The sequence below is a fragment of the Grammomys surdaster genome, unplaced genomic scaffold (assembly GCF_004785775.1).
Source record: "Grammomys surdaster isolate TR1022 unplaced genomic scaffold, NIH_TR_1.0 126178, whole genome shotgun sequence".
Classification (NCBI taxonomy): Eukaryota; Metazoa; Chordata; class Mammalia; order Rodentia; family Muridae; genus Grammomys; species Grammomys surdaster.
In genome coordinates, this window is record NW_021620984.1 from 8,376,655 (window position 1) to 8,388,855 (window position 12,201).

The 12,201-nt window shown below is 43.3% G+C and overlaps 1 protein-coding gene across 1 annotated transcript in view; it reads left to right on the forward strand.

Moving 5' to 3' along the window:
- Snx25 (sorting nexin 25) overlaps positions 1–12,201 on the forward strand; it is a 108,499-nt gene that overhangs the window by 30,817 nt on the left and 65,481 nt on the right. The window contains exons 4-5 of the mRNA XM_028757695.1: positions 10,063–10,235; positions 11,662–11,848. Coding sequence (XP_028613528.1) covers positions 10,063–10,235; positions 11,662–11,848 — 360 coding nt within the window. The remainder of the gene's footprint in view (positions 1–10,062; positions 10,236–11,661; positions 11,849–12,201) is intronic.

The window sequence follows — 12,201 nt, forward strand, 5'->3', positions numbered from 1 at the left end:
CACCATAACCAGCAAACCTTTCCCTTCCTCATTAAAACATTCCTCCCTTTGAGGAGATAAAGTGAGGTAAGACTCTAGAATGATCTGCCTGCTTGACTTGGAATGTAGAAATAGTCACAATGTACTCGGAGAGTAGAGTTTTTAATTACTTTGCGGTTTTATGAGTAATTTATGCAATATACTGATGATGGGCTAGCAAGTGCTATCCTGAACTTACAATATTAGGAGTACCTAAAGATGAAATAAATACACTATTTTATAGTATGATATAGAATCAGTGAGCTTAGAAATTTGAGAAAGAACATAGCTCATATTTCTTTCTAGTTTCTGTTAAGAGCTCAATTGAATCACAATAGCCTGAAATTTTTGTTGTTTTTAAAGTTTCCCCTGAGGATGTATTCGCTTTACACAGAACCTTTTCGCATGAGAATGCACTGCATGTTGAACACCCTTCCCTTTACCTCCTTCCCTTGCTCTGTCAAGTCTCTACTTGTCAGTCCTCTTTGCTCCCCTAAAGTTTCAATTCTCCCTTCATGCTGTGTAGTCACACATGATTTTATGTGCTTATGTGAAGATCTAGAAACCACAAATGGGAGATGGGATCTTTGTCCTCCTGAGACCTAATTCACTTTAGTATGATTCTCTCCAGCTACACTTATCTTCCTATAATCAACATAACTTCATAGATTTGCATTGTATGCATCCACCATATTTTCTCTACCCATTACCCTGTTGTTCACCCTCTACATTGGTTCTATAGCATAGCTGTTTTAACTTTTTAAAATAATGTTTTCACCTCTTTGAGAGTTTCCATACATTTATGAAGTGTATATTAATCATACCATCTCCCATGACCTCCTGCCTGCTCCCCACCGTTCCCCAGCCATTCCTCTCAACTGCATGTCCTCCTTTCCTTTTTTGTTTTGAGTCTCATTAGTGCTGCCCATAAGCCCTTGGGTATGTGGCCACCCACTGGGGCTTAAGCAGCCTGCCAGCAGCCATGTCCCCAAAGGAGAGTGACTTTTCCTCCATCCCTAGGCAGCTGTCAGCAGCTACTGCTTCTCCAGTAGAGGTGGGGCCTTATCTTGAAGCCCACTCAGTGCTGGGTTTCACTGGCCTGCCCTTGTGCAGGTGACCATGGCCACTGTGAGTTATGAGTGGAAGCATTTTGTAGCTTGTCCCCACATCCACTGGCTCTCTCCTTGCCCTCCACCATAAGGTGTCCTGAGCCTTGGATAGAGGGACATGGATACTGATGACCCAGGCAGAGCTGAGTGCTCACTTTGTTATACACAGCATGTTGACCAGAAATGAGTCTGCATCAGCCATCACTGCAAAAGAAGATTCTCTGACCAAAGTTGAGAGCAGCACAAATCTGTGGGTATAAACAAATATTTAGAAGGTGGTTTAACAGCATGGCCATTTAGTGAAACAGCAGTAGGTTCCCACCAAGACCTATAACTTCCCTCACCCTGGGCGTCTGACCAAGTTACAGCACCAGGCACAAAGCTCTCCTGTGGAGCAGACCACATAGCTAGTCTGAGAGCAGTTTGATGTGCCCATAGCTGTCATGTCAGTATCACACCAGGGCACATCTTGCCTGGAAGGTCCAGGCATTGTAGCATGCAGGGCCCACAGCTAGATGTAACCATTGATGTCTTTCTTTCCCAGCAACCTGCCCAGCACCTCTCAGCCCTCAGAAAGCTAGTCAACAAGGAGAGTTTCCTAGTCAGGTGGAGGTTCATTTCTCCATGGCCTGCTTCCAGAGTGAATGGTGGCTTCAGTGGCAGTGTCCCATCTGCATATGCTGGGCAACAAAAGCAGTGACAGTAGCCCACTGTGTTCTGAGTGCCTCTGGGCCCTTGGCAATAACCCAAAGGAAGGTTTCCTGAGCCTGGCATTGAGATCTTCATGACTATACCTTCTGGGAGCAGCACTGTCTACTTGTGCAGGGTATTTCTATTCATACTCCCCTTTAAACAGAATATGTTCACTACACTTAGAAACTAGTGGATTTCTCTAGGGCTTCTTCTTGTAGCCTTAGTCTAGTCTCCCTGCCCTGTCCTCTCCCCAGTTGCCTGTGTCTCCTAGCTCTGACTCTGAGGATCGCCTCCGTACTTTTCATATTGCCAGTGCTTTAGCCTCTCCTCTGGGTAATTTCTCCTTGTGTTGGGAGTCAGAGGTTTCTGTGAAGCTTTTCTACAGACCTTTCCTGTTTGTAAAGCCACCTGCTAGTACCTCATTTCCCCATTCCCATCAGCTTCCATGTTTGAACCTTTCTGCCCTCAGTGCCCCCTTCTCTAGACCTCATTTTACCTGTATTTTACCATTTCCCCTTCCCTTAAGATGTCCACCCTCAGTGGCCTATTTTTAGTCTTCCTGGCTTCCACATGTACTCCAGATTAACCATAACAAAACAAACAATTCAAAGTATGCTCCACATATGACAGGGAACATAGAACATTGCCTTTCTGTGGCAGAGCGACCTTACTAAATATAGTGCTTTCCAATTCGGTCCGTTTACCTTCAGGTTTCATTTATTTTTACAGCTGAGTAATATTCAGTTGTGTTATATACCACGATCTCCTTATCCATTCATTAGCTGATGGACAACGTGGTTGATTCTGTTTCTTAGCTGTTGTAAATTAGCTGCAGTACAACTTAGGTGTTTTCAGGAGTGCTGCGAAGAGCAATGGTGTGCAGATATTTGTGTTATATGTTGGCTTGTGGTCATTTGGGTACAGCTCAGAGTGGCATATAGCTGTGTCCTACTGTGGACCTAATTTTAGATTGGTTTGTTAAAACAATTTTATTTATTTGTTTGTTTGTTTGTTTATTTATTTTGTGTGCATGTGTATCTCTGTGTGTGTATCTGTGCGTGTGTATCTGTGTATGTATGTGTGTATCTGTGTATGTGTGTATGTGTGTGTGTATCTGTATATGTGTGTGTGTGTGCACGCGCACGCAGACTTAGGTCTTAAGGCTTGTGTGGCAAGCACCTTTACTTACTGAGCCATGTCCTGGGCTCTGACGTTTGTTTTCTGAGGAGCCCCCACACTGACTTGTTTATATTCTCACCAGCACTGTGTTCCCTTTTGGGTCTGCTCTTGCTGCTCAAATTCCTTGTTACCTGTTTTTCTAGTGACTGCCATTCTGACTAGGCTGAGATGGAATCTCAATGTAGTTTTAATTTGTATCTCTCTGACACCTAAGGATGTTCTGAAAACTGTTAGAGGAATGTAATGTTAGCACTTGTGGGCTCTTAATTAGAGAACTGGTTTCATTTTGAAAATACCTCATACGTAGGTTTGTTAAGCCCCTGTGTTGTTGTGCCAGAAAGGTATGTGTGTTCTTATTTGGTACTAACCTGGCTTTGGAGGATGTCAGCAGGGCTATTTCTATGCTAAGAACAAATCACTTTCCTAGGCTTCTTAGTAGAACCCTAAGTTTGTACTATGCTCTTGAGTGAGTGCAAGGATGATGAATTATGGCCCACATGACTTATACAGAGCATGTGGTCCTAAAGAAATGAGTAGTGTTACCTGTTGGGTCGTGCAGTTGTTTGGAGCGGCACTGGGAAGATGTCAAGTTGAGACTGCTTATGCTTGGTTTCAGGAACATCAGCCCTGGCTTCCTCATTAGCAGTGGGTAGCTCACATTCTCTTCTCAGAAACTCTGCACTGAGTTTATCACATGATGGCCCCTGTTCTAGCTGGCAACATTGCCATGGTAGGGGCTGGCTGCTAAGAGTGGCAGCTATGCATCCTCACATAGTTTCTCCTGCTGAGCTGTCTTCTCTCCTCATGTCTGCCAGCCTCAGGCTGATGAGGCCAAAATCCAGAGCCATTGCATTCCCACTGCCTTCCCATTGTTTCCCGCTGGGTGCTCCAGAGTTTTGCAAGCTGTTCCAACTGTGACGCATAGTGAGAATTCCATTTCTGATGTGCCTCACTTTCATAAAATTACTCTTATTACTCTTATTAGCTGTGAGAACTAATGGTTTTTTTTCCTGTAACACTTTTATTTAAATGTCATTTGAGACTAACTCAATTTTATCATCTTATTACTTAGGCACAGCCTGTCTGAAAAACATTACCATAGGAAGGTGATTCTCAGAATTTTTTATCTGAGGGTAGCCCTATAATCTTAAAAGCTACCAAATGTCAAACTGCTGTCGTTCATGTGGTTCACATCCAGTGATGTGCCATAGCCACCCTGCACTGGCAGGTGACAGCTGGTTGTATAGCCCCTCGCAGTTCTGACTAAGCTCAGTGAAATCATATTGCTGCCTTGAACTTGACCATTTACACTCTGGAATGGGGAGATACTTCAGCTTAAGATTTTGTCCTGTGGAGAACTTACTGTTAAATATTTGCCAGCCTCACTTATTGAATCCATTATATTCATCAATATTTACAACATCAGATATTTAAGCCAAGAAGCTTTTCAAATTCACATTGTATTCTCTTTAGAAAATCCTACTAGTGATTTTGGAAAATCACTTGCGAGTGAAAGAGAAAAATGACATTTTGTCATTTTGTGGTAGTAAAATCATCATGACTCTGGTGTTGGCCTCACAGCTCCCCTCAAGGATGTGTGGAACAAGTGGGTTCTCTCACAGCACCCTGCTGTGTGCTGTGAGACTGCCTTCTGGCAGCCAGTGTGTGCTTAGAAAGTGAAACAGCATCCTGAGGGCCCTCCCTGAGGTCTTGGTAGCTTCCCCCTCCTTTAGGCCTTGGTGCCATCGTTTGTTATTATGTAGTTTGCTGTGGTGGCCTCCAGTGGAAGTAATCCATGGTTCTGCCCGGCTGATAGTCATCAAAGACTCATTTGAGTTCCTGGAGGCTTGTTTCAAAGTGTTTAAGTTACACTCATTGAAGGACAGTATTTAAAATGTTTATTTCAGTTAGAAGAATAATAGATTTAGGAGAAAAGGACACATGGTTAGAGAAGTCTAGTGGTTTTATGAATATCTAATTTCAATACAAGAGTCTGTTTTTCACCAAGGCATTCAGCAGCTTTCTGAGAGCTGCTTTAGGAGACGGTGTCAACATCGTTGTAAGTAGAGCGTGAGAATGACAAAGAGGACGGAGTCCGTGTTAGAAGCGCTGACTCTTCAGGCTTGGAGGGTTTTTCAGTTTATTTCATTGTTTGTCTTTTCCTGTATCCGAGGCTGACCTCTAATTCACCGAGAAGCAGAACTTCTGTCTCCTGCCTCCACCCCCAGAGTTACAGGTGTGTGCCACACCTTGATTTAGTTGTGTTGGGTTGTGACCCCCACAGCCTTGTGTAGGCTTGGCAACCACTGAGCCAGCTGAGCCACAGCCCCTAGGTTTTGATTCCTTGTTACTTTAGTTGATGATAAAAATGTAGAGGAAAAAAATGAAGAAAAATCTCTACCCGTTTTCTCTATAGTTACAGATACTTGAAAGAATGGCAGTTATTTACTAGAACTGTTCATTTGGGTGGTTTGTTCTAGAGAACAACTGTTACTGGTGTAGCATTACAAGAAGCACACAGTCAGCCTGCCTACAGTGAGTGTAGGTTTGATACTCCCCGTAGTGTCATGCGTGTTGGGCAGCTCGGGGTGACACTGTTTTTGTCCTGTAAATCTAGCTGGTGGACAGATCTCTATGGGCTGCAAAATGGTGTGGGTGGTCTGGAAAGTGCACCCTTGAGTTGGTGACTGTCAGGAGAGTAATTCATTGCAGTAATAAGAGAAACCCATCCTTTGCCTGACTGCTAAGAGGTTGTTGGATGCAGATTTCCAGTCAGCCAGGGCTTCTTTCCAGCCTGTCAGTCTGCTGCTGCTGTAAACCAGTCCAGATACATGTAAAGCTCGCTCTGCTTCCTCTTCCTTTTCCTGTCAGTCTTGTCTCAGCATGGTTCATAAAGTCTAAAAAAGATTGCCTTTATACTTTTAATTCAGTAGCATTTTAAAATGTTTACAGTCTCCTTACAATCTGTGTTTTGTGTGCCTGTGGAGTGCAGGCTTCTTATTTGAGGAAACCTCTTTCTTCACGTATTTTCTTTCTTTACTTCTGACGTGTTTCTCCTGTTCTTTTCAACCTCTGACTATAGTGTAGCATAGCATAGACTTGAGAGGGAGACAGAGGGAACAAGAACTGTTTTCCTCATTTGTCACTTCCGTGACTTTGTTCATCTGCACTTACCCACATTGTCATTCTCTCGTCTGTATGATGGCAGTGGTGATGTGTACCTCTTGGTGTAGGTGGGAGGATCGGATGAGATGTACCTGTGAAACATAGCAAAGTCCCTGACTTCTTCCTATTCAAGGACTGAGAACTAGAGGTGACCAGTAGGAGCTGCAGTAGCTGATCAACATCCCCAGAGGCAGGGCTGGGTGGACACTTATTCACCCATACTGCCCATGCTTTGTGAGCCCTCTCTGCTCACAGTGAAGTGTCACTGAAGTGTTCTGCTCAGAGTTTACAGGAGAGTCCAGGAGTCGGGGGGGGGGGGGGGGGGGTGTTCCTGTACAGTGAGTGTCTTAGGCCAGCCCTCTCTGGGGTTTGGCTTTCTTAGTTTTCCCCTAACTCAGCTGTTAGAAAGGAGGGAAATCTGTGACACTTTTATGATCGTGAAGGTCCCAGCTGATGCACAGGCTCAGTATTATCTAAAGAAGCATCTCCTGTAAACATGTATTTTCTTTTGACTGTCCTCCCTCAGTAAGTACTAACCAAATGTGTATTTTAAGGTATTAAATTACCTATAGCAGGGCTTGAGATGACCAAAGAATAGCATCTTAGCGTTTACTGCATGGAACTAGCAGCTCTGGCTATAGTTTCAAATGACTGCAGATACCTGGAGGGGACACTCCCAGGGTCACACCACAGCCCCAGGCCACTCCCTTCTTTAAAAAAATTTTTTTTTGAAAGAGGATCTTAATAACTTATGAAGGCTGACATTGAGTTCATTTTATGGCTTTTGTGGGCCTTGAACTCATGATTGTAGGCCAGACATCATCTTTTGTTGGTTGGCTGGTCTTGTGTTTTTAAAGACAGGATCTTACAGCCTAAACTGGATCAGAACTGCTGATCCTTTTGCCCCTACCTCTGAGTACTGGTTTTATATAGTACACCATCATGCTTTCTTTCAGGAACCTTTTAAAAAGTCAACGTGGAGACCAGAATGTCAACTGTTTATCTAGGATGCATGAGGCCTGCATTTGATTCAAAAGCAGCCTATAAGTGGGGCATACTGGTGCATATCCATAATCCCAGAACTGGGAGACGAAGACAGGAGGATCAGGGCTTGAGTGTTATCCTAATGCTGCACAACAAAGTCAAGACTAGCCTGGGCTACATGAGACCATGTCAAAAGTAAATCAGTGAAAATAAACGTCAACAGAGGTGTGCATATATAAAGTCTTACTCGTAAAATGTCTTCATGTCATTGGCTTTGCACATTAGAATTCTTCTAGGTTGTTACAGCAGGCAAAGAAGGAAATTGTTCTTTTTTGGCATACGTATTCCAGTTAGTCCAGTCTCTAGTGTAAGAAGTCACAGTGTACTCTTGAGAGGCATTAATCATAAAGATACCAATATGCATTTCATGTTTCATTTCCTGTGTAGTCCTTAATGTGTTTTCTGTACTCAGAGTATTTGCTCAGTATTGGCCTCTTGTTACTATGGAATCTTTGCCACTTATCTGCAATAATAGACAGTAGAAAATTACCATTCTAAGAAGCTGTGGAATAGAAAAATTTAGACTGATCTTTCTACTACCCTTTAATCAGACCCTCCAAAATAGTGGTTCTGGGGTATGCTTAGTGATCCATGGCCATGGCTGGAAAGAACCTGGCAGCCTCACAGATGCAATTTGTCATTGCCTTTGGGAGCACTAAGCAACAGACCCTTTATCCAGGAAATAATCCAGACTTACTATCCTACAATTTCTTCATCAAAAAAGTGGCTCATGATACTGGTTTATGCTTTATTAGTTTTAAAAAATGACTCTATGAATCACATTTAAGATAGACTGCTTCTCCTCTCTTTGGGGTAGGCTGTTCTCTTCAGTCAAGTGCCCAGCTTCGTTCAGGATGTGCATGGGGCGGTAAGGGAGACAGGAACATCTACCTAACTAGCCACACCAGCTGGATTAGTCCCAGTGAGCAGTGGGTGACAGATGTCAAAGCCTGATTACTTTTACAGCCAATCTTTAATCTCAGCAGTCAGGAGGAAGAGACAGATGGATCTCTGAGTTTGAGGCCAACCTGGTCTACATAATGAGTTCCAGGCTGGCAAATGAATAAGCAAACATAATCAACAAACAATAAATAAGACTCATCTGGAAGCTTGAAGGTTGTTCAGTTAAAGAAATACTCATACCATTTTGAATTGTTGCTAGTATTTGAAAGTTCTCATGACCTCTGATACTACTTATGGTAGTTATCATGGTTGCCTTTGAAAATACAATGAGGCCACATATCCATCTTAGTTTTCTGTTGTTGTGGTAAACACTGACCAAAAGCAGCTTGGAGGAGTGGGTTTATTTGGTTTACACTTCCTGAACACAGTTCATTATTGAGGAAAGTCAGGCCAAGAGCTCAAGAAAGACCTCAAAGCAGTAATTGAAGCAGAGACCATGGAGGAACACGTTTTAATTGGCTGGCTCTCCAAGGCTTGCTGAACTTGCTTTCTTATACCCCAGAACCACTTGCTTAGGGGAGGCACTGCACACAGTGAGCTGGTCCTTCCCTCATCAACTACTAATTAAGAAATTGCTCTCATTGACTGGAGAGACGACTTAGCAGTTAGAGCCTTTGTTGCTCTTCCAGAGGACCCAGGTTTGATTCCCAGCTCATGGAGACTCACAACCATCTATATAACTTCAGTTCCAGGATATCTAACACCTTAGATAGAGTACCAGGCATGCATATGGTGCACAGACATATATGCAAACAAAATATCCCTAAACCTAAAATAAAAAGTCATTTTAAAAATAGAAAAGGAAGGGAAGAAGGAAGGAAGGAAGGAAGGAAGGAAGGAAGGAAGGAAGGAAGGAAGGAAGGAAGGAAGGAAGGAAATGCTCCTAAAACCATAGCCACAGGCCAGACTGATAGAGGCAAACCCTCACTCAGGTACCATCTTCCTGAATGACTCTAATTGTGCTATTCACAAAACTAACGACAACATCATACATTCACCTTCACTCCAGCACAGGCTCTCCAGATCAATCCACATTTAAGGAAAGCATTGATTAGTAAAATGTGTTGCTCATTTAGAATATTTTTTACCTAATGATATATAATTGAATTGTTTCTGAACTTTTCTTTCCTTCCGTCCATCTATGTATCTATGTATCTATGTACCTACCTACCTACCTACCTATTCTTTTTTTAATTCTTTAATCTTTTTTTACAGTCCAGTCTTTATCCCCATCCCAGTCCACCCTCTGACTGTTCCTCATCCCATACCTCCCCCACCCCCATCTCCAAGAAGGGGTCCTCACCCCACCCCCACCCCACCAGACCTCTCAACTCCCTGAGGCTTCCAGTCTCTTGAGGGTTAGGTGTGTCTTCTCTCACTGAGTCCAGACTAGGCAGTCCTCTGCTGTACACATGTTGGATGCCACATATCAGCTGGCGTATTCTGCCTGGTTGGTGGCTCAGTGTCTGAGAGATCTTGGGGGTCCAGGTTAGTTGAGACTGCTGGTCCTCCTACAGGGTTGCCCTCCTCTTCAGTTTCTTCCAGCTTTCCCCTAATTCAAACCCAGAGGTCCCTGGCTTCAGTCCATTGGTTGGGTGTAAATATCTGCATCTGACTCTTTCAGCTGTTCGTTGGGCCTCTCAGAGGGCAGGCAGTCATGCTAGGCTCCTGTTTGTAAGCACTCCAGAGCATCAGTAACCGTGTCAGGTTCCTGGGCCTCCTCCTGAGTGGGATTCCAATTTGGTCCTGTTGCTGGACCTCCTTTTCCTCAGGCTCGTTTCCATTTTTGTTCCTGCAGTTCTTTCAAACAGGAGCAATTCTGGGTCAGAGTTTTGACTGTGAGATGGCAACCCCCTCCCTCACTTGATGTCCTGTCTTTATATTCTTTCAGACATGAAGAACAGCCAAGGCCTTTTGTGTTGCACGCATGCTTGAAGGACTCACATGATGAAGTAAGATTCCTTCAAACGTGTTCTCAGGTTCTGGTGTTTTGTCTTCTCCCGTCAAAGGATATCCAGTCTCTCAGCTTACGTACAATGCTCTCAGAAATTCTCACAACAAAAGGTAGGCTTATAAAATTAATACCACTAATGTGATGAGTGTTTAAACAAATGTGCTGTGTCCTGTGATTATATTTCATATAATATTTGTGCAGATCTTACATATTGCAGACCATTTTGTTATCACATAAAGGCTTTGGCCATACATGATTTGGAAAGTTTATATCTGTATTTAAAAATTCATATCTATATTGCTATTAATTTTGGCAAAGGAAAAAGCTACTCTTATGTATGTATGGGAGACATTCATTTGGAATAGTTTTTGAGTTATTTAGGCTGATAGAAATACATTAAGGAAAGAACACCCACACATATGCACAGAAACTCTTTCAGCATTTACATGCGTTATTTCTTTAAGTTTCATTGGTAATGCTCCTCTTGTGAACTTTTAATAAACAATAAATACTATACTAGAGCATAATAAGAAACATTTGAAAGTTATTTGTACAGCTGGATAGTTAATGAGAATGAAAACTGGAAGTACAGCAGGGAGATGGCTGTGGTTAAAATGCTTGTTGAACAAGAATTAGGACCGCAAGTTGTTAGAGACAGGAGTGTCGGCACATTGATTTAACTCCGGTCCCGGGGTTCGTTGGCCAGCCAGGCTAGCCAAAATAGAGCTCCAGGTTCATGAAGAGACCCTGTCTCCAAAACATATTTTGGCCAAAGAGTGATAGAGAACACTGGGTGTTGACCTCTGGCCTCCAAATGCACACATACATTCACCCTTAGGGGAGTGGGGTGGATGCACACATGTGGAAGAAGAATGACTTAAGACAAATGTTCTCTATCTAAGTATCTTAAATAAGAGAAATATAGTGGTTAAACACCTCCTTTATATAACAACAACAACAATAAAATACCTCCTTCATTTGTGCCCGTCAGCTGGTTCTCTAACAAAAGGGCACTGTAAACTTAGGAGGATGGGTTTGTAATGGTCTTCCTGACTTAAACAACGTCCTCTCCAACATCTGCTTTGGACAGTTGGGGGAACGTTGACATTCATCGTTTTATAGACTAAACTGGTCTAACATAATGAACTTTACAAAATCTGAGGAAAGATCAGAGAGCTCCTTTGGCAATCTGAGTTCCAGAAGGCTGCCTTCCGGTATTCTTTTCACCTGTGTGTTCAGATGAGCACGGATTGTGCCTACACTGACTTACCCAGAGGGAGAAGCAGCTCTCTCTCTCTCTCTCTCTCTCTCTCTCTCTCTCTCTCTTTCTCTCTCTTTCTCTCTGTGTGCATGCGTATGTGTGCTCACGCACGCGCATGCATGTGTACATATATGCTGCAAAATACTCACTGATGATAATTCCCCCATTTGGCTCGTGGACAGTGTCTCCCACATACATTTTCACTTATGTGATATGGAATCCGTTTCTTTAAGAGGGATTTATTTTTCAGTGGCTCTCTCTTTTCTTTCCCCTAGTCTTGAAGCCGGTAGTTGAATTGCTGAGTAACCCTGACTACATTAACCAAATGCTCCTGGCGCAGTTGGAGTACAGAGAGCAGATGAGTGAACATCACAAGAGAGCCTACACATACGCGCCTTCCTACGAGGAGTTCATCAAGCTCATCAACAGCAACTCTGACGTGGAGTTCCTGAAGCAGCTCAGGTACCTCACCTGTGACAACAGCCCAAGCAAGGCACCAGCTGTCATCCCTTGCCTAGGGAGGCCGTGTGTGTGTGTGTGTGTGTGTGTGTGTGTGTGCGCGCGTGCGCGTGTGTGTGTTTATATGTGTGATTGTGTGTGCTTATGTGTGTTTGTGTGTGTGTGTTTATGTGTGTGATTGTGTGTGCTTATGTGTGTTTATGTGTATGTATGTGATTGTGTGTATGTATGTATGTGGTATATGTGTGTGTATATATGTGTGATTGCATGTGTGCTTGTGTGTGTGTGTGTGTGTGTGTGTGTGTGTGTGAGAGAGAGAGAGAGAGAGAGAGAGAGAGAGAGAGAGAGAGAGAGAG